This window comes from Fukomys damarensis, unplaced genomic scaffold, assembly GCF_012274545.1.
Source record: "Fukomys damarensis isolate Sample0158 unplaced genomic scaffold, DMR_v1.0_HiC HiC_scaffold_30, whole genome shotgun sequence".
NCBI classification, from domain to species: domain Eukaryota; kingdom Metazoa; phylum Chordata; class Mammalia; order Rodentia; family Bathyergidae; genus Fukomys; species Fukomys damarensis.
In genome coordinates, this window is record NW_022900942.1 from 46,958,647 (window position 1) to 46,982,422 (window position 23,776).

Consider the following 23,776-nt stretch of genomic DNA (forward strand, 5'->3'; position numbering starts at 1 on the left):
CTAACATTGTACTAGCTAAAAGCAGGAAGAGGGGTCCCATGGGAATTTTACTGCAGAGCTGACAAGCTTAAACTGTTTAGCAGAAGAAGAGCCTTTTTAGTTACCATCAATCTGGTTGAGCTAAACACTCAGGTAAAGAGAGAACAGTGAGGAGAAAACCAATTGGGTGATTTTTTTTTTCTATAAAGTGCGGTCAGTAAAGCAGGATTTGAATAAAAAACTCAGATCTCAAATGAAAGTGTGCTGTTATTTCTATAAGACTTTCATCTTGTGGCTCTATGGACCAGGTAAGTGCAAGTTTTCAAATGCAAGCTGTTGAGGAAGGGAGCAGATTGCTAAAAGGTGGTGGCAGCAAACTATTTATAAAGGAGCCTCAAGCTTTTAGCGTGAGCCTGAGAGGGTCCAGCCCTCAGTACCTGTCCTTGCCCTGGCATTGGGCATCGTCCTCTCTCTCTTCCTCTGAATTGGGCTCCGTGACTGGCTGATCCTCTTCCTCAATCTCTTCCTCCTCCTCATCCCTGAGACAAGGCCAGGAAAAGAGAAATGCACACAGAGACAAGATGGAAAAGCAAGATGAACATACAAATAGGCAAGCAAAACAAAAGGAGCAACCCCAGGTGGCTGAGATGAGGAAGAGCTCTGTCAACCTGTTAGCATACAGCAGACGGTTCTGAGAAAAGGAACTTTAAACACAGACAAGAGATGCCACGACCCAGAAGAGGTCAGATTTCTTTGTCAAGTTGCCTGGATGCCACTACCTTGCACCCCACACACATTTTAGAGCATTCTGGCCTTGGGGAGGCCGCCTTTGTGGTTTTTGCTTTTACACAGACTCATCCAAAAAAGAAAAATGTTCCTGGTGATGACCAGCTCCTGTGTTTAACCAGAGCCCTCATTTCTTCACTGTACCCCTCTTGGTTAGAAATCATGAAGAGTCATACAGTCTGGCACTGTCTAATGTCCACAGTGGACATATAGCTTCAGCAAGCCACCTCCTCATTGTCAGTCTGGTTCCAGAGGGCAGATCCACCCCCATTCATGGGTACATGTTCCAGATGCAGCCAATTCATGTCACCTTCAGGGTACAGAAGGGAAAACAGTCTCCATGACTACTGTAACACCGACAACCAGCAGTTCTGAAGCTCCATCTAGGCCTTCCACTGACGGAAAATGATAAATTCTTTTTTGCTTAAGGTAGCTTAAGTTAGGCTTTGTGCTTGCCGCTAACAGGGTACAGATTAAAGACTTTGATAGCTGGATCACTACTTTCCTTTGGCCTCTACGAACTAAGGACATCTGATTTACATCACTGTGGAGAACAGCTTCACAAAGCCCTGCTAGGCTCTCAATCCTTTGCCTTCCTGAACTCCAGGAACCTTTGCCTGTCCTCCCTTTAGCTCTTCATCCCCTGGACCTCATCACACAGAACTAATCCACTGCTCCTTCCTAACACAGCCCCCATCCACCCTTCTACTATGACTCCTCAACTGCACAGTATTCCAGTTCTTCTTTGTAAATGTCCACCATTCTTGCCCTTGGTCTGAATCATTACTTCTCACTTTCCCATCATTTTTTCAAGATCTTTAACTCTTTTGCACTAGTCTCCATAACTACTTTTTCCATTTACTGAACTACCAAATACATACAGAAAAGTATACAAATAACTGAATTTTCACAAATAAATGTACTGATATAACCAGCAACCTCTTAATGGTCCTTTACAATTACTTCCCTTCCCCATCTCACAACAGCTAGCACTAGGTAGTTTTGCTTGGTTTTCTTCTCTATCCAATAATACCATGACTAGCTTTCTTCTTTTAGCATTATACTTGTGGGATTCATCCACATTGCTGTACGTACTTAAAGATCACGTAGTCTTAATGTTATATATTATTGTCTTATACAAATATACCAACATTTAGTTATCCATTGTACTGTGGATGACATTTAGATACTTTTACGTTTTGAGTTATTCTGAATAGTGCTATTATGAACATTATAGTGCATGTCTTTTGGTGAAAATGTAAATATATGACCTGTGCACAGGTAAATATATGACCTGAGTCATAAAATACACCTGAGTTCATCTCTCTTAGGAAGTTCTATTTTTCAAAAATGGTCAGGCTAATTTATATTCTGCTAAGTAGTAAATGAGCATTCTGGTTGCTCTACGTGCTTGCCAAGACTTGATATTTTTGTTTGTTTCATTTTAGCAATCTCATTTCTGTGTAGTGATGCTGCACTGGCTTTAGTTTGCTTGCTCTGATGAATAATGAGGTTGGGCACACTGTCATACTTTTAATGCCCATTTGGATGTCCTTTTTTGAAATGTTTAAGTACTTCTCTCCTTTTTTCAAAACCAGATTTCCTTTTTCCTTTTGAAGTCTTTTTTTTTAAATATATAATTTGGATACAAGTCCTCTGGCATTTGTATGTGTTGCAAATCTCACTTCCCTTTGTTTATTGCCTTTGCATTCACTTTCCTGATGTCTTTCAATGAGTAGAAGTCCTTAATGAGGTCCTAATTATCTTGCTTTGTTTGCGAGTTAGTGCTTTTCCTATTCTATTTAGAAATTTTGTTTTTATCTCAAGGTCTTTTAATAGTGTCTATTGTCAAATACTTTTGTATGTGTTTATGAAGATAATCATGATCTTTCTCTTTTCTGAAATTACAACAAATTACAAAGACTGTATTTTTTAAAATGTTAAGCCAACTTTGGATACCGAGAGTAAAGACTCACTTCCTGGTAATGTATTATCCTTTTGATACAGCTAGATTCCAATCCATAATTCTCATTCCTTAAAATGTGCTTGTCAAGTTTTGGAAGTAAGATCATGGACACTTCAATAAAGAACCTAAAATGTACCAATAAAGAAAAAAAAAAAGAATCGCATAATATAGTTAGGTTAACAAAGGTGCAACTAAAGAGGAAGAAATTGATCTCGAAAGGCTTAAAGCAGATTTGGCTGAACTTAGTGGCTGACTAGCCATGGCAGAAAGGAAGACAGAACTAGTAATACAACCTCAAAGTCATATGTCAGGATCCTGGATTTCAGCTGCCTCCTTCAGAAACAAAGAGACCAGTGAACAGTGAGCACAGCATCCACCCTGCAGTCCCTGAAGCCCAGACAAGCACGTCTATCTTTTCTGGCGTGGCACAGCATGCCTTCGTACGTCACCCTTCATGAGCCTTGGTCCTTTTCTTCTCCACATGCTCCCACAGCACCAAGTTCAACACTGTTCCTGCAATGTCCAGCTCAATGAGAAGTCTACTGATGTCATTACTTTGCTACCTAGCATGTCCTCTACCTTGACAACCCTGGATTTCTCCCCTTTAAAAGAAAACACTGAGGCCCTCCCTCCAAATTGAGTTGATTCCATTTACTCTCCCAGACAGATCCTGAGGGTCTCTGGAGCCAGGCTGCCAGAGTTTGCTCTGCACCCCACCACTCTAGAGCTGTGCAACCAACCAAATGTGGACCCACTTACTTCATCCCTACATGGGGTAGTAACAGCACCTCCTTCCTAAGCGGATAGCATTAATATGTAAAGGCACTCGAAAAGGCCTGGAATATAACAAGCAAATCTGTTTAACTCTTACTTCTGATCACATTGTCATCAGCATCTTCAAGTCCTCAGAGGAAATCTCTACCCTCAGCACCAACAGACACTCAGGACTCTGATTCCCAAAGGAAGAAGGCACAGTACTCTGCAAAGCATTCCAAGCCACTGACAGCAACATTTTCCCTCTAACTTCTACCTACTTTAGCTCTGTCTTTTGATCCTTCTCCCTCCCAAACAGCTGTGTCCAGATGTTTGAAGACAGTTAGCTTTGCCTACATGCGACACTGCCTCCCTTTTAGAATCCACATACTTGAATCCCACAATAAATCTACCCATAATGTGTGAGATGTAATAGCCTCCCTATCACAAATGGTAGGGCAGTTGCTGTTAGGCACAGCTTGTTCTGGATCCATTAGGTATTTTCCTTTTTACCACAAATGATCTCAGATTTGAAGCCACATTTTTCATCTTAGAAAAGCAAACCAGAGGCCCTACTCCAACCAATCCTATAGGGCATAGTTTCCATCAAAGTCAATTTAACTTTCCCAAATTTGGGTCTCAGGTTAATGTCACATCTCTTAGGCTTCAAAAAGATAAATGAAAAGGGGAAGAGTATTGTTGAGCTGTTTCAAAAGCATGACACACCCTCAGGAGAGCACTGAGTCATGTTCTAGGATCAAAGCAATCAGGGTAAAGAAACTTAAGTAGTAAATTAGGAGAGGGATTTGTACTACATCTAACAGACAAACGCATGCCACAATATATAAAAAGAATTAAAAACCCTATCTATAAAAATGGGCAAAATACATGAACAAAGCCAATAAATGTGTACACAGTATATTTTAATGTATGTAAATCAGGGCACTATAATTTAAAACCTTGATGAGGTATCATTTTTTAATGCCACTTGGCAAAACTGTCTGATCATACCAAGTGCTGAAGAAAATGGTCCACTGTTTCTTTTCTACTGCTGATAGGCATGTGTAGAGGTATAATGACTGGCAAAATAACTGGCATTATTTTATGAAGCTAAGCATTCATGTCATGACTTAAAAGTGGCATTGCGATACCTGAGGGCCAGAGTTCTGAGCTAGGGTGACTCTGTCCCCATCTCCCCAAGGGATATACAGTGTCAGTGTCTGGAAACATTTTCAGTTGACACCACTGGGTGGAAGAAGAATGACTACAGTCTAGTGGGCAGAAGCCAGGGAGGCTACCAAGCATCCCACAATGCAAAGAGCACAACCACAGCAAAGACTCCTTAGTCCAAAATGCCAACAGTGCCAAAGCTAAGAAATCTTCCCTTAGGGCACTGAGCACATGTGCCTCAAGATGGGTCCAAGGTTTCTCTCCACAGCACTGTGAGTAATTGTCAAAAGCTGGAAATGACCCACATGCTCGCCCACAGGAAGAAGTACAAAGTGACTGCGGTAAACTCTGGACAGTGAGCTTCACATGGCCAGGTGGACGACTATCTGACACGCATGCGGAGTGAGGAGCACAAGTCTGAGAAGGAACACACAGCACGATACCTTTTTCTTTATAAAGCTCAAAAAAACCAACCCTCTATATTATTTAGGTATTCATATGTGTGATAATCTTTAAGCAAAAAACAAAACCAAACCCCCAAAGACAATGATGAACACATATTTAGATGCTGGCTACCAAGCCTATGGATAGGAGAGTGAGAAATACATAGTTAGATGTAAGTTAGGGCTAATGATCTGTTTTTAGATAGGCCACAGTATTATCATGTTAATAAGTGAATATATAAAAATAAACTAGAAGAGAGGCATACACAGGCCAATGAACCGAGGTTCAATATACCATGAACCAAGGATTATGATTAATCCAAACCTCTATAATTAAGATGTTTTAAAAGTAGGTAATAAAGCAAAAATTTTAAGAGAACAGAACAGTCTAACTATGAGGTAAGGGCTCTAGCTTTCTTTATCTAATGAAAGTTTTATTGAGCACATATTATGTGCAAGACCCATAGAGGTTAAAAAAAATAGTCTCCACTATTGTGTTACAGTGTGGTGAGAAAGAAGACACACAACTAATTATGCCAGGAATTATTCAACCTTGGAAACCTAAGTGACCTGAAAAGATATCCATAGTACTGTTAAAGCAAAATTCAGGAGGCCAAGGAAGAACTGATCCAGGAAAAGAGAAGATTTTACAGACATTTCAAATGTCCCACTTAGTTCTATAAAATATATACAACTTATATCATAATTAGATGAAAAAATATTTCATAGAAACATTTAGCTAAATTTATGACCAAAAAAGTGCCCCCTTGGGCAAGGTTTGCATCATTCTGTTACCAAACACTTAAACTGCAGTTTAAACTTAACCTCTCCGTGACATACTTTGTTACTTTAAGGCTGTTTCTAGGTTGCCCAAGATGAGGTTGAAAATTTCCAATTAGTGATCTTAATCAGTTACAATACATATCTGACCAAGTGAAACAATAATTTCATTTAAAAATAGTTTTGTTATCCACCTAATGAAAGTTCCCTCAAAAGATTTGTACCAGCCAAGTGAATGAAAAAGCATTTAACAGAGCCCAGCTGTTGTGCTGATGTTTCCATGGTGAGAGCCCAAAGTTAGACAGGAAAGTATTTCTTGTCCCTGTAGCATGCACAGTTTAGAAGGAGCATAAAGTATAGCTCACGGATCCTGAACATACCCAAGAAGCTGGACTACTAGCCAGCACTTCAGTGCAAAAGCCATATTTAGTTTTGTTTTGTTAATCAAACATTAATGGACTCAGCACATTTATACTACTGAAATGCAGAGTTTAATACAATAGAATTTAATTCTACTAAATTATAAACATCAATAGGGGGAAAAAAGGCAATTAGTAGTTGGAATTCCAGATTTATTTAGGTGTAAAGTAAATTAATCCAGTGATATAGCTGGAGACTGAGGCATCTTCCGCATTCTTTTGTATACACCTTGGCTTTGTGTTAATAAAACATGTTAGTAAAAAACACTGTCCACAGCCACAGATACTAGTTAATTACTCTAAATGTTCCTGAGAATTTTGAGAGAGCAGAAGGGAAACTGGGATGAAGGTACGTTGCAGTTCTCCAAGAACTTTGAGAAACAGCAGGTACTCTGAGCGTAGCCCTAAATGAATGGCCTTCAAAGAACCTGCTTCAGACGTGGCTTAAATCTGTCCTGAGACTTTAGTGGATCTAGTGGTTCTCTTATCTCACTTAAGAAACACTGTGTAACCCCTTAAACTCTAGTGGTCCATTATAGCTGAAGAAATGAAATCGCATGGACATCAGATACTTTCTCCTTGTTATACAATTACTAATCGAATGTGATTTCTGACCAGTATTGTTCTAAATGAAAATAGTGTTAAGCATCCCTTATCTGAAAAATGTGAAATCTGAATGCTCCCAAATCCAAAAGTGCTTGAGGGCTGATTATGATGTCCCCAGTGGAAAATTCCACACCTGACCTCATGTGATGGATCTCAGTCAAACACAGGTGCATTAAAAATATTGTATAAACTACCTTCAAGCTAGGTGTATAGGGTGTATACAAAACAAACTTCATATTTATACTTGGGTTCTCTACCCAAAGACAGCTCATTATATAAATGGAAAAATTCCAAAATCTGAAAAACTACAAAGTCCAAAACTCTTCTATTCCAAGCATCTTGGATAAGAGATACTCAGCCAGTAATGGGACTTTTTATGTATCTTCTGTCTCATCCCTTTCACCAATAAGAAAAAGGGGGTACTTAAGAGGAAGTCTTACAGAAGTGAAGGAGAAATGATATTTGCATATTTAAGAAGCAGATATCACGTGTAACTACTATGAGGAGGCCAAATGTGTTTCAGCATTTCAGTGTGTGGTAATATCTTTTAATTTATGACTCAGTTTGATCTTGAAACTTCTAATTTCTCTTTCACATGTTTTGGAATTGAACACACCACAATCAACTCTTAATATGGCAGTCAGCTACAGATAATTGGCATGTAGAGATAAACCCCATATGTAGTATTTCAGCCAGGGTTCTTCCCAACAACCTCATTTTCTGTTCTCTGCCCCTTCAAGTCATGCCCTCAAACTACCAACAATAACCACATGGATTTGTTTGGGTAGCGTTTACTTTTTACTTCACTGACTGTCTACTGGTAAAGATGCCCACAAAGAATGAATTATATCCAAAGGAAGTAACAGAAAAAGAATAAAGAGCAGTAAAAGGGCCAGAACTACCTACATAGACCATCACCCAAGGAACTAGATGAATGTCACCTGTCCTCATGGTGCCCTGCACACTCACAGACTTTCCACTGTTTCAAAACAGGTTTGAGCCTATCCTAGTACAGGAAGAGGAATCTGGAAAAGCCAGCCATAGAGCGGACTCTTCCTTTCACATAGTCTTGAAACCATCCACATCTCACCACAGCTACAGTCGCAGCCACTGACAATCTCCAGCCTAGTCACTCATAACTGTAAGTTACACTTTTTTTTTTTTTTTGATACCAGGGATCGAACTCAGGTGGCAGAACCACTGAGCTAAATCCCCAGCTAAGTTACACTATCTTAAACGTGAATGCTCTGTACATTTTGGAAATTGCGTGCAACTCTTCTAGGGTAAGGCAGGGGCAGGGGCTGTTTTAGGGATTCTACAGGGTTGAGAAGCATTGCCCTAGTCCAAGCTGCCAAAGTTTCCCTGGAGTTCTGCATCCATAGACGCCCCCCCCACCGACACTCCTGTTTCCACCTTCCCTTCCCTTCAATCTCTTTGTTGTTGTTTGTTATATATATTTCCCCCTTTTTATTGGCATATGTTTGTGGCACATAATAAATGCATTCATCGTGGGGAATTGCATCTTGATCCATTTTACTTTCCCTTCCCCTCCCACCTTCCCATCTCCACAGGCAGATAGACATCTCTTCTTGCATTCCTCAGTTCTGTTCTTTGCTATTTTAAGTGATGTTTTAGTGACTATGCCTGTCCGGTTCCCTATGCACCTCCCACGTAGGTCCTTGTAAGCATGTTACCCTCTGCACACAGCCATGTATTTGTTCCTTTCAAAAGTCCTCCCCCAAGGCTACAATATTGGCTTGCTGTAATATTCACTTACACACCTATTCATTAGACTATGAGCTTCAGAAGGGTCGTGTTCACCACTATATCCTCAGATCTAAGAATATGATAGGCACAAAAAATAGAAGTAAATGAATGAATATGGTTTTGTTCCATCAGTGTTCCTGTTTCAACAAACTCAAGTTGGTAATTAAACACTGAAGCTCATAAAATGTCAATACTAATGCTACTCTGGAATAGACACATCCAGTATCTCGGCTTCTCCTCTACAGCTTTGAGGGCTTGCTCATTTACTTCCAGAAACATGCTGTTGGGGATGTGGACCCATGTCCAAAAACACACACAGACAAAGGTAGGTCCCACTACATTATTTGTTTTTCTGATTCAAATTATTTGCCCTTCTAATTGAAAGGCAATTTTACAAAGCCTGCTACAGCTTTTTAAAAAATGTAGAAAAGCAGCTTCTCAAGTCCAATTCGTAACTGTTTCACCTTGGGAGTCCTGGCTATGGCGCACAGCCAAAGCACCTCTTACACCACCCTGTCCTGTCCAAGGACCTCTGGGAGATAAATGCTGGTATGTGGCAGGCCTGGACTGGCCACTTCCTTATGGGAGCTCATCTCTAGTCAACTTTTAATCTTATGTTTATAAAACCAGAACCACATGGCTGGAAAGAAAACCTCAGGAATGAAATTATTTCTCTGGGGCAATGGGGAGTCTATACTTGAATATTCCTGAAGTGTGATATAACTGTCTCTGGATTCCTAACTGAGTTATTGTGTCTTTGTGAGGCAGCTCTCTCTGGGAAAAGGTTGCAGATGCCTATCCCAGTGTGCCCAGGCTTCCTAAAGTTCTGCAGGGCACTGAGGCTCAAGACCAGGCATTTTTGTTCTTTGCTTAGTCCTGCCCCAAAGGGTCTCTCTGGGAGGAAACAGTCTCTGGGGAGGAGGGGTTTGGGGGAAAGGGACTGCAGTTGCTTATTTATCCTATTTACTTACTTTCTGTGCCAGGTGCCCTCGTGCAAGGCAGTCTACATGTTTCACTCCTTTAATTCTCACAGGAACCTCTGAGGTAGGTACTATCCACAACCTTCATTCACAGATGAGAAGCTGAGACACAGAGAGGGTAAGGAATTCACTCCTGCGCACATGACTAGTAAGCCAGGGTTGAAACCAGAGAGCCCACCTCTACCGTCCTGCTCTTAATAACTATGCTGTGCTATCACTCCTTAAGATAAATGGCTGGGGGGAAAATGCTGCTTCTCTTTAAGAATTGAAAGAAGCCATTACTTTCTTCTCTCACCTCCCTGAACATGGTTGGTCCTTCTGTCTGCATTCATGTGTAGAGGGAGTCCACCAGCTTGTGTCTGGCCTCATCACTCTCCCTGCCTGTCCCACATGGCCCACATCCACCATTAGGGGAAAAAAATGGATGTTACAGGGCGCCACTAGATGCTTTTGGACTTTGACTGGCTCAGGTTAATTCAGACCAGTCTCTGAAATATAAACAAGACCTCATTTAGAAACAGTAAATATTTTTCAACATGAACGTGATGTTTCTGGCATCACCATCAGCTCACCAGGCACATGGAGTGAGACAAGGATGACCTCAGGCCACAAGTGTCTTTTGGTTCATTCTCTTCAACTTCCAAAGCTTACCTCCAAAGGGTGCCTTTGCAAAACAATTCACCAGCATCACCTGTGCCCAGTAGAGAAGTCTTTTTTTGCTGTCTCATTTGACCTCTTCGACCTAGATTTTCCAGGTTTTATTTCCCTGCATTTTCAGCCTTCATCAGTGTAGTTATCCCCAGGGTATCAAGCAAAGTCAGTCTCATTCCTCTATCCATGACTGGACTCAATCAACCCTACTTAGTACTGGTTAGAGAGTCTCTGCTCTATTTCTGAAGGGATTCTGGGAACTGCACGGGCAATAAGGAGAGAGATGCCTCCAACATGATCACTCATGCCCACATCTGTGCAGATTGCCCAAGTTCGTCCTGAAAGAAGCCAGTCAAAGATTTGACTAGAACATGAACCTGGCCTCCTCTCTAAAGTGTGTGCACACCACTCCCAAGAGAACAGCTAGTCTCTTCCTGAAACCTTGTATCACAGGAGTTCTCTACAGCTGGAGAAACACAATGGAAGATAAGAGATGCAAATTTTTGCTGACTTGGCAAGGGGTGACAGTCTCAGTTTCACCATTTCCTAAGATGATAATTCTGCCTTTCTTTCCCAGGGATTTATCACCTGCTTCTCTGCTCACCAGTTTTTTTTTTCTGGGTTAGAGCCTGGCTGTCATCCATCACCTACAGGTATTTGGGTTCCAGAAGTGCCTATCCAACTCCCTGTGGGGATTTCTGCTTGTCTTTTCCATGGATACCTCAAATTTAATACACCAAAGCTTACTGAATATTCTTTCAGCCAACTCATAACCTTGGGTTACTGGTTGCCTTAGAATCAGCTTTTACTTCACCATGCAATACAGTCATGGTCCTATAAACGGTGTCTCCCTGCATCTCATCCTGCCCTTTCCATTCACCCTGGATGCTGCTCTAGCCCTGTCCTGGTCTTCCTGTTTTCAGCCTGCTTTCTCCAATGCTCCCAGCTCTTGTCAAAACAAAACTTTCACCCAACTTCTCCACTTAAAACCAGTAGCTCTACTTGATTTTAAGAATAAAGGTCTGTCAATTTCCTCAGAACCTTGATAGATCTTCAAATTCAATGCAGCAAAGTCCAAGCCCTCAAGAAATGTGCAATCTTCTGGTGTGAATAAACTATAATAGTACATAAGATCCTAATGATACAATAGACAATGTGAAATAGGAAGAAAGGGGCTAAAGGTGTAGGAAAAATGGGAAGAGTAGGGGAAAGGTAATAAGGGAAAAGAAAAAAATATGAGAAAATAAAGAAATGGAAATGAAGTGTTTGTAAAGGGGGAGGAAGGAGGGGGTGAAGGGAGGGCAGGGACAAGGGAAAAAATGAGAACCAAGACCTGTCATGTAAAGGTACAAGACCCCAATAATGAATGTTAACTGTACTGTATACCTAAAATGTACTAATAAACTCAATGAGGAAAAAGAAATGTGCAATCTGGTCACAGTGAGTTTTTAAGAATACATCCTGCCCCAGAAATCAGGGGTTCAAAAGGTGACTTCTTCCTGCCTTGACCTGGGACAGCTTCTCCCATTTCCAGGCTCACGCTCCATTGCCTCCAGCCTTGTCTCCAGATATTCAACACTCAGGATGAGGCTCGGACATCTCAGAATCACTGGCTATATTCCAATCATTTCTCTTCAGGAGGTCACAGCCCTCATCAGTGAATCCCATTTATAATAAATCAGTTACTATCAGATAAATCTTCCCAAGTAGCTACTTGCTGCCCGTGGTACCAGTGCTAATCTTGTTGTTGTGAAATCATCTAGCATGTTGATGCTGGTACACACAATATTCTCTCCAGTTCATATTCATATTTATTTAACAATTACCTTCCTTAATAGACACTATCCAGGAAGGCTTCAGGGCACAGAGTGATTAATAACAACACAGGGCAAAGCGCACATTTTTTTATGTCTATCCTGACTCTCCTACAACTCTCCTAAAAGGGAATCGTCATCCTCAGTTTACACAAAGAGACAGAGTTAAGAATGAAGACCATGCCACTGTACTCAGCCACCACAACTGCTCCTTTCCTGCATGTGGCCAAACCTACCCATAGGAGCCAGGACCAAACAAATCACTGGAGTAGCATATTTTGTAGGTTAACATTGTATAATACCTACTTGTTCCACAGTGTATTTCTTCCTTGCAAATCAGGTGCTCATTGCCAGTTGCTACCAAGAAAGAGATAAGGGTACTCAACTCTTAAACTGCAGACCTTGGAAATAACAAGAGAATTAAATCTGTAACCCTGGCAGTGAAACCTTGTGGATAAGGCGTGAGGGGCCAGACAGTGAGGTGCTGCCCTAGACCTTAGGCATCCAAATGTGTCTCCTTCCTGTCAAAATAAGAGCAGATGAGCTCACCCACCCAGTGGGTTCCAAATTAGTCTCCCCCATTTTCCCACCGCTTCCTGTGGCTGGTGGACACATGCCAATGCCTCATCCCACTCCTGCAGAAACAAAGAAAACAACATCCCTTTCAATCACACCCCAAAGCTCCCACTCAAGGCTTGACTCTCCTTATACCATCATCCTTCTGAGTCCCTCATTGTTGGACATCAGCTGTGGGCTTCTAATATGCTAAGAAGGCATAAGTCCCTGCTCCTCCTTAGGTTCCAACAACAGTCAATTGTGGCTTCCTTCTAGCCATGAGTTTCTGTTCGCTATACCGTCCATCCTCCATCTCCAAGGTAATGGTTAATTAGTTATGATAAACCTGGAAGGCTTGTTCCAATGTCACAGTTAATGTTCTGATTATTTTCAGAACCCCTCTTCAGAAACTGTCCTCAGGGCCCATTTATGAGAAAAACAAGCAAATCAATATGATTTCAGGATCAAAATCAATAAATAATATAGCTTACTAGGATTACAAATTTCAAATAAACTTTTTCTGAATCATTTTTCTTTCTAAACAAATCTAATTCATCCTCAAAAGATAAAACATTGTCACTACTTGAAACATTCTAGAGGGTTAGAGAATTGATTATAATTGAGAGCTATTTGAGATACAGAGTAAAATTGTCAAAAAGCTAGTATTTAACATATATAGAGAATATATTTCCTCTACTTTTGTACCTGAAATTTTCCATATGAAAAATCACGAGTATCTGTACCTTGAATAAATCAGATAGGACATTCTGGAGGCAAATCAGCAAAGGGTCTAAACAGGCTATAATCAGAAAAGGAAATGTCAATAACAATCTACGAGGCAACCGAAGAGGTACAACCTCAGTACACATCACAAGATGCAAATTAAAACACTGAGTTGCCTTAAAAGAAAAAAACATAAGAAAATGAAAAAATGGAAATAAAGTGTTTGTAAATGGAGAGGTGAGGAGGGGGTGAAGGGAGGGCAGGGACAAGGGGAAAAAATGAGAACCAAGACCTGTCATGTAAAGGTACAAGATCCCAATAATGAATGTAACTGTACTGTATACCTAAAATGTACCAATAGACTCAATGAGAAAAAAAAAAAACACTGAGTTGCCACATTTCACTTTTGAGAATTATAAAAAAGATGCTGGTGATGGCATGGAAAAAATGGTCACAATAGGCTGATGGTGGGAAGGTAAGCTGGCAAAGCCTTTTTAAAAAATAATGTGGTGATCTCAATATTTAAAATGATATAGAATTGATATAGAATTCTACTTCTAAGAATTTATCCTATAGAAGTATAAAGGCTAACAGAAGCATAAAGTATAAATCCTGTCAACAGGTCATATGTTCATGTCCACAATATTTGGAACCAGGAAAAATCGGAATGAAGCCATAGCAAAATGAATGAAAGCACCACAGTATTATAGCATGTCTACATAATGGAACACTGAGCAATAGCTTTTAAATGTACTGATATGACAATTCTAGAAGCAATAATAAAGAAGGCAACAGTGCATTTACTAATTGTTTCCTGTCAACCACTCAGAATATTTGTTTTATTTCTACAGAATCACAGAAATCAGGGCAGTTAAACAGAATTATGAGGGCATGGGCCCTGCAAGCCAGAACTGAACCTTAAAAGCAGTTCTACTACATACTAGCCGAGGGACCTTGGGCAAATTACTTCAACTCCCTGTGTCTCATTTCCCCTCCTGTCAATGGCAGCAGTAACAATACCCACTACACCACAGGTAATGGTGAATGTGGAGTTAGTACACCGGATACAGAAGTGACTAGCATGATACCTGGCAGATAATTACGTGTTTAATAAAGGTTAGAGGTTGTTATAGCTATTACTGTTGAGTTGCTACTTAGATGGCACTTACTGTATGAGGCAGTGGCCATGTATAAGTTCACACATGGCTGTAATGGTGGAAGCAGGCTCTGAACTTGTCCTACCACTTGTTCACACGTCTATCCTATGTCAAACACCATACTGATTCAAATCCTGTTTATGACCCCCAAGTACAGATAGCTCCTAAGGCTGGTATCTCTACTTTGCCTCTGCAACGTACTCCTGAAAAACTCCTCTTTCTCCCTGCTGCTGGTGGGTAAGCTGTCCCCTGGTCAATGTTCTAAACCTGAAGCCTCTTGGGCATGGTCTCTTCTAATTCCCTCTCAAGGTCTAGCTGAGGCTAGGCTGAATCTCTTCTCTGCTGCTTGAGGGTTAGGTGTGTCAACAGGTCCAACTGCTGGCTTCCTGACTATAAGCTCAAAGCTGAGCCACAACCTGACTCCACCCACGGCCTTTGTTTACACAATGATCACTTTGCGATTAGAAAGAGCATTTCTGTGCCACATATATTACACATTTTTATCTTTATCCCTAATCTACTTAAATCCTACTAAACTTACATGGGAAAACTGGCAGTTCTTGTATTTTACTTTGTGACTATAGGTTGCCAGCGTCAGCAGCTAAGAGGAGAGTTATCTATGGCTGACCCTCAATTCCACTAGAACAGTAGTGGTTAGACTACTAGGCTGTGTTACTGTTCTTCCAACAGGTGCATGATGCCTGGTTGTAGAAAATCACAACTCTGTTATATAATCATAGCGATGTCTTGCCAACTTGCTTTATGCTGGTGTCACATTCCATGGTGTCAGTTTTTTGGAATGTGATAGATATGAGGCTGGTCAGACCTAACTATGTTTGGTTACAGAAAGGAGCATAAATTTAGTCACACCTTTGGGTACCTGAGAGGCTTCAGCATACACCTTGAGAACTAGAATAATAAAACTTTGCTAAATACAATTAAGAAAAAAAAAAGTATTCTCCTTTACACTATGTGGCCCAGAGTGACCAGTTAGTTGTTGAAAATATCTCATATTTCATTTCTCACTAAGAAATACTGTCTCCATGAGATTCTTAAATAAAATATCAATGAACCCCTTGACTAGAAATACTCATATAGACTTGCGGTTTAACTGATCTGTTATACTTTTGACTCATACACATGAATATTTAAGGAAGGCCCATAGAGTTGTATTTGCTTCTGAGAAAGCTACCCTTTCCAATAGCCAAGGCTTTCTCTACTTTACCATCAGCTCAAAGAGGTGAAAATTTTAACCAATTGCCTATCACATGCTAAGTCAGGGTTACCCAGATTTAGCCTTGTTGACATGATAGACTAAGTCTTTGACAAGCAGGTGTCCCGAGCATCACAGAACAGCATTCCTTGACTCTACCCTCTAGATGCCAGATACCCCCGTTTCAGTTACTGCAACCAAAAATGTATACAGATGTCCCCTGAGCGGCAAAATCAGCCTTGGTTGAGAGTCATGGCCTTAAGGGACCACTGGGGCTGATGCCAGTTTGCAGTAACCTTTCTAACAGTCTAAGCTCCCCTAGATTTGTCTCAGTTGTTTTCTCCCTACCTGGCCCTCTGTGTCCCCCAGTCTGATCAATCTTACCCTTCTTCCACTTGCCCTGGGAATTCATGGTCAGCTGTTAGTAAGACCCCCTGTGATGTTACTCTCTTCACGGCACGTTCCTTTTCCTTCTTTGCTCTATCCCCAAACCTAAGAACACTGTTACTACAGCCCTCTTACATGGTATAGTGGGATTTTCTCTTACCCTACATGTTCTTTCTTGTCAAATCTGGGCCATTTCCCCCAAGCCTCCCTCAAGAAACACAGCCTGTTACAACAGGGGTTAGCAAACTTCAGACTGCAGGACAAATCTGGCCCACCACCTGTTTTGGATGACCCGTGAGCTACAAATAGTTTTTTACATTTTTAATGGTTGAAAATAAATCAAGAGAATATTACTTCATAACATATAAAATTAAACCTCAGTGTCCATAAATAAAATCTTACTGGAATACAGCGATGCTCATTTGCTGATCTGTTTATGGCAGCATTTGTACCCCAAAAGCAAGATTCAGTTGTGCAGTTGCAACAGACTATAAGACTCACAAAGCTTAATAATTTACTCTCTGGTCCAGACAGAGAGCTTTCAGACTCATCTCTGGAGCGTGGGCCATGAGTCTGCACTCTCTATTCCCCAACCAGTTGTCATCGTCCACTACCTACAAGGTCACGCTTCCATGTACACTGAAATATACACGTGGCTGGATGCTGGATGGCACAGCAGCTAACATCAGTGACTGAAAGAAATTCAAAATTACCAATACAGGCTGGAATGTTGTGTGGAAATCAACAAGATGAAATTTACAGTTCGTGCACCAAATCCCAGGCCGTGTTCAATGTCAGAAAGACTGGCATACAGTCTTTATGTGTCGACAGAGAAACAGTCCAGATGAACAGGGAAACAATGGTGGTGGGAGGGGTGCAAATTCAGGCCAAAGACTTTGCTCACAAACAAAAATGTATGTAGATGGAATGGAATACTTAGGAAAGAGCCCAAGCCTGGAAATGCACCCTAACTCTTGGCTTTTGCTTTAGGCTAGAGAAACTCAGTCATAAAATTGATTATATATGATTAGAATTTAAATCAGAGACATTTTTTTCCAATAAGATGCCCCAAATAATTTTCTCGGTAATAACTGAAAGGGCCTAAATTTTTCTTCCTATCAATCAGACATATAAATTTTAAATCAAAGATGGCACAGAGTCCCATAAAGACACTTAGGTGACCAATAAATTCACCTTTATTTGGCACACAACCTGTGCGGAATGCTATTTTGTAAGAAACCAAAGAAAAGCAATGAGAACTGAGTCTTATTAGTCCTTACTAGAATGACATGAATACATAGCTGAGCAGGTTTACACATACATCTTGGAGGAGACTGAGATTTTTTTTCTCCTTTTTAGTTCTTTGAATTTCTATATTTACCTCAATAAAATATACCTGTATGGTATATAAACCAAAGCTTTTCTCTCTAAAAAGATTGGACATATAAATCTCATGTAATTCATATGTTTAGGAGTGATTGGTTGGGAAGTAGCTTTCTTTTTTCTTTTGGTACTGGGGATCAAACTCAGGACCTTGTGCTTGAGAGGCAGGAGGCGGAACCACTGAGCTAAATCCCCAGACCCTGGGAAGTAGCTTACTATGTTGTGAGCATTTAGAATCAAGGGCCAAGGATTTGGGCTCAATACATGGCTCAGCCCACTCCTCATCCTACCATGAGCACAAGGCCCTTACCTGCACATTTTCTCACTTGTACAAAGGAAGATAATGACACTTGGATCCTACAGAGGATCATGGTGAGAATCAGATTCAAATGATACAGAAGGACCAGCTGAGATAGAGAATGCCATACACATATCTTAACAACATGAATTCCTCTCTAAACTCTCACTTTTTCTACCTTCTTTTCAAAAGTGCTGGCATCACTTGTGTCCCAGTGATAAAATCCAGCCTCAAATTCTTCACATGTGGCATTTGCAGGCAGGTTGCTACTAGCTAGCAGCAAGTGTGGCCAAGGCATTCACATAGACAAAGAACAACATAGGTCAGGCATGTTTCTGTGCCTTTCCAGGTCCACAGGGGACAGAACACAATGGGCTACTTGATTCTAAAATACTATTTTTTTTAAACCTGGGATCAAACTCAGGACCTCATGCTGGCATGATAGGTGCAGTGCTATTGAGCTAAATCCCTGACCCTCTAAAATACTGTTTTGAGGTGCAGATGTTGGACAGGTGACTGAGCTATGTATTCAATGATCGTTTCCATGTGCCTTCTTTTCACCATTTGCCTCTGTAACTCTTGCATTGGCCAAAACTGCACTATTACTGTGGAGCTACAGGAAAATCACCTCTCACAGTTTCCATGGATGAATTCACTCCATAATCATCAGAGGCATGACATATTTTATTTTTGGAAATATACTTTTCTTCAAATGCTAATTTCACATTGAAACAATAATTACAATAAAATGAAAAAAATGCACCCTATTTGAAAAGAATGAAATAAGCAACATTCAGAGAAGGGTCTATGGACCCCTGTTTTCAGCTCCCTGAAGCCCAGAACTTAGAGACTGTCAACAGTGCTCTCCACTGTTATCATCCTTGTCAACTTATCACAAGACATTGTCACTGAACTCACACAACACAAGGACCTTTGCAAAGTGGAAAAGCAAATAATAGGGAACAAACATGGCACACATCAAATAAAGCAAGAAGAAGTATTGCTGATAAGGCCCGCCTCCCTTCTACCCCCAGCACCTTTAGTGGTTTTAGCTTTTTTTTTTTGGTACCAGGGATCGAACTTGGGACCTTGCGCTTGCAAGGCAGGCAGTGGAACCACAAGCTAAATGCCCGGCCTCTTTAGTAGTTTTAAATATAGATGTTTCTGTCCATTGTGGAATTGTCCAAAACTCTCTCCATGCTAACATCTCAAGCCATTAGCTAGGAGCAGTGCTGGGAGGGGGCTCTTCAGGTGCCCTTTGTTTGAGCTCTGACTGAGTTTTCGTCAAGATCTTTAATCACAAAATGCAATGCTCATGACAAATGTTTTCATTCTCCCCTCTGGAAGTTTAGGTCTTCTTTTCACTAATATACATCTGGCTATACACACAGACTTTCACAAATGGAGGGTCCTTAAGGTTAGGAGGCGGCAGAAAAGGGATGTCAGTGTGGACTGTGCACATTTACATGCCACTCTCAGACCATGCCCATCTCCTTCCTGGACAGCAGGCACCCAAAGACCAGGCTTGTACACTCTGATGTGATTCCATGAGTACCACAGTGAGTGGGCCATCTCTTTACAATGGAGATGGTGGGTATTTCCTCAGTGATGGAAGGAAGGACCCATTTTGATGCCTGACCTTACTAAAGTCATCCTATTTATTCACCATACAGCCAGGTGACCTAAATTTGGGTCTCAGGAACATTGATTAGGGAGAATGCTCTAGCCAAATGCCATGACCAATGCTTCCCTCTTGCCGACAGTAGGAGTGAATGGATCAGTCATCCCCCCACAGGATCTGTGTGGATGGTGTGGACTGGTCCACCGAACCCAACACATCCTAGTGTACTGAAAGAATACACTTGGGAATAGTAGACTTGACCCACACCCCAAAGCATCATGGGAATCTTTTGGTAGCATCTGTGTTTTTCAGAACCACTTTGAGTGCCCATGGATTGGGTCAAAGGGGCCACCTTGCAAGGGAACTTCCCTAAGGTGATGGCTTAATGATAGAGAAGAGGATCAGAGGCAGGGCCACTAAGTGTCGAGTAGGCAGGGAATGGTGGTGGGCACCTGTGTCTGGTGGCTTCCCTCCTTTCCAACAGCACCCTGCACCCTTGCCCATAGTTGGTGTATGCTTACTTTTCACAGAGATCTCGAACTTGGCTGGGCTTGAAGGTGGGAGCCGACAGGGAGCAGGGGCTGGTGGGAGCTGACAATGGGCTCTTGATGTTCTGCACTGAATGCCTGCGACTCCTCCTTCGGTCCAGGCCCTGGTGCTCACCCCCACTGCCACTGGAACACACGCTGGCTCTCCGCCGATCCCGGAGCCCACTGGGGGGTGGCTCTGCTGTCTCGTCACCATCCTCATGCCTGAGTGCCACCTGAAAAATCAGAATGTGCCCAGGGCACAGTCAGACTTGACAACCTTTCCTAGGTGTTGGTTGTCCATATCAGACTCACTCCAGTGTGTATTTAATGCTGTCTTTTTCCAAACTGGGCCTCTGAGTCACTGCAGAGTCTCCCAGCCACACAAGTCCAGTGGTCAAGCACAACCTACAATTCAAAGGTGCTGCTTTTATGACTTCCAATCTAACGGATACAAAAAGGGACAACTGATATCATGAGGAAGTCAGAATTATCTGTAATTATATGAGGTCTAATTTATCCTTGGCTCAGCAATTGCCCTGGCCTTCATCTTTCTTTGCCCTCCTATGGCTCTTCATTGGTCCACGAGACTAGAGACCCTCCTGACACCTAGTGAGGGGCATATCCTTATCATTCCTGAGCTGCCTTTCTCCAAGAGCATGCTCAGTAAAGTACAGAAGAGGCGAGGGACATAAGACCCAGGAAAGTGAGAGGTGGCCTTCCCTGGACATCCTTCTGAGACGCCTCGTTCACTGGTATATGTCATTTGATTCTAGAATCCTCACTGAAAGCTGCTGCACTATCAGGCTAGCCCTTGGCTACCTTCAAGTCATGGTCTCAGGGTCTAGGCAGAGCCTACATTTATACTAGACAGCTTACACATGCAGTCACAAAGACATACAGCAGAAATAGACTTGACCTCTAAGAATAAAAGGATTTTTAAAAATGCCTTAAAAGTGATTCATATTTGTACAGAGAATAACTACATTACACTTTGCCACTTCTTAAAAAAAAAAAAAAACAGGACTCAACATGATTTTTTACTTCTGATTTTATGAGGAAACCTCAGTAACCTAGCACCATATACTTTGCCCTCTGTCTCTCCCAAGGGATATTTCAGTCTAGTGGCTAGCTATGCCCACTGCACAGGCCCAGCGTGCCTAGTTCTTGACCTTGTTCTGTCCTAGATTCTACTCTGTATCTTCTCACTTCCAGTTAGAAATCACCTTCTGCACAGTTCCCCACTCTGGCAGCCAGCTGTGTGCCTTGGCCTCTCTCACTACTCCCAGCTGCAGACCATGCTTATCTACATCTCTGATTTCTTTAGTTTTTTATGCCTATATTCTCCAAAGCTACACAGTAAAAAGAGCACCGGTCTTGGTGTTGACCAGATCTTTGTGTGCACGGTGGCTGTGTCACTAATGAAAGAGGTATGACCTGGAGCAAAGTACTTGCCTTCCCTCTCATTCACCAAGTGAGAACAATTTTTTATTTATAGATTTGTGATGAGGAAACTGGTTTCAGGCATCTTGGCCAGGGCTTCTCCATGGCTGGTACTTGAGAAACACAGTATGACTGTTTTCCCCCTACTATGCTCTTAGATGAAGCAGCCTAGGACCCATAAATTCCTCCATTACACAAAACAGGTTAGGCAACCCAGGTGGGCCAGGATCCACCAAGTTCAGCAGACTGATTCAGTGTGGATCTCATGGTCCCAAGTCCGTGAATGTGCAAATTCCCTAGATCTGTGACTAAGGAACAATCAATCCTGCCATGTGTGAAACTGGGTAAGTGATGTGAAAAGCCACACAGCTAAACATGCTATTTGACTTTGACATTGCCTATCACAGAAAACCTAGGCACTGAACAATCAAATGCCCCATGCCCAAAGCTTTCATACCTGTGTCCATCTACTAGTGAGTGAGCCTAGATGAAGGCAGGTCAAATTAGCTACTGCCATCCCAGTGCCTTGGGCCCTATTAGCATCTGATATTCACAGCCTATGAACAGGGGTGCATCCATCTGCCCACCTCCTCCTTTCTCCAGTTCCTGCTTTCAGATGAGATGGAGTTAGGGTAATCTCTTCAATGTGACACATACATTTTATAATAAGCTCTCACATATAGGAAAGCAATTTAACGACCTTTTGACTATTAAACCCCACAGAGTTTGCTAGTCGAACATAAATTTGAGAGGTCTGAAGCAAGACTTGATGAAAGTTCACCTAAAGCTCATTCTTTATAAAAACTTTTTGGAAATTCTGCTTCTTTACTGTCCCTGCAGGAACTAGAAATGAAATTATGTACTTGATTAATCACACTTGTCATCTCAACTTTAAAACTTCAAATAGCGCTGTGTGGGAAAAGCTCGAGTATGACCACATACCTAACCAAGAGCAGCATTTTTGAATATTTCTAGTCAGTTATTTTTTTCTTTGTTTCTGACATAAAAACTCTAGACCATTTGAACTTACTCTGACCTGAAGTGTTGATTCTGCTTCTTATTAAGCATACATTTGAAATGATAAGATTAGGGTCTAAAGTGGAGTTCAGATATTTCTAATTCCTTGTCCAACCTCAGAGATCCAGGGATCAAATAACATTCCTCTTAAAATTTCTTTCAGGGAGACACACAGTATGTGCAGAAAGTGAAATTTATTTTCAAGCCCTGTGTTAAGGATGAGGAAGACAACCAGAAAGTTTGAGTGAAACGAGAAATCTTGGGAAAATGTGAAGGCAGTGTCACAAAGTGGAACTCATTTGAGGCTTTCTAAAGTTCAGATCCTTGACAAAATACTTACCTAGAAGGAGGAAAGGAAGAAGACAAGATGAAAAGGAGGAGGAAAAGAAGAAGAAACAGGAGAAAGAGGAGGAGGAGGAGAAGGAGAAGAGATGGAGTGGCGGGGGGAGAGGAAGGTTGAGAGGGTTGATTAAGTGCAGGATTCCAGGGCACCCAATGGCAGCCGTGGGCTTGGCAGTCAGGGGCAATACACCATGAAAGCTGGGGCAGGCATCCACTCATAGCTTGTCTTTATAATAATAATCGTAGGGTCACTAGTTTATGGGGATGACGGAAGAGATGTCACATCCACAATTAGGGCTATGGTGGCACTTCAAAATTCTTCAGATGCTAGGGAGCATGCAGCTTGGACTCTAGGATAAAAGGTGATAGAAAACATCTGGAAAGACAGCTGTCAGCATCAGCTTATTCAGAATCTGTGCAAGTGTCAGGCCTGACCAAGTACAAGTTCAATGAATGCCTTCCAGAGGAGCAGAGTGAAATGGAACCCGTGCGCAGAAATGTCTAATCACTCCCAATTGACAGTGGGACTTGTTCCCCAAATAGCTTCTAACTCTTCTGGTTAAATGCAGAACACTGCTTGAAAACATAAATTGCAGGTGAGAACCAAATATGATCCAGGATCCATGGCTGATTGCTTGCATACCCTGCTTAACTAAGAGAGCAGTTAGGAACAGCTTAACGTTGCGGTGATAACTACTAGAAGTCTGTGAGGCTACTGAATGATCCAAATGGTCTTTTTAACTTTAAACATTTTTTTTCTACTTCATTGTAGTGAGAACACTTACCATAAGATCTAGTCTCTTATCAGATTTTAAAACAATTTGGTTAACCATGGGAACAATGTTGTATAGCAGATCTCTAGACCTTATTCATCCTGCATTACTAAAAAACTATATGCCTGTTGATTAACAACTTTCTATTTTCTCATCCTCTTAGCCCCTGAAAATCACTTTTTTTTTTTTTTTTTTTTACCGGGGATTGAACTCGGGTCCTTGC

The 23,776-nt window shown here is 41.5% G+C and overlaps 1 protein-coding gene across 1 annotated transcript in view; it reads right to left on the reverse strand.

Moving 5' to 3' along the window:
- The window catches only part of Fhod3 (formin homology 2 domain containing 3), a 433,804-nt gene that overhangs the window by 118,026 nt on the left and 292,002 nt on the right, over nt 1–23,776 (reverse strand). Inside the window, exons 10-11 of the mRNA XM_010638036.2 lie at nt 19,973–20,214; nt 417–518 (exon numbers count right to left, since the gene is read on the reverse strand). Of these exons, the coding sequence (XP_010636338.1) occupies nt 417–518; nt 19,973–20,214 (344 nt within the window). The remainder of the gene's footprint in view (nt 1–416; nt 519–19,972; nt 20,215–23,776) is intronic.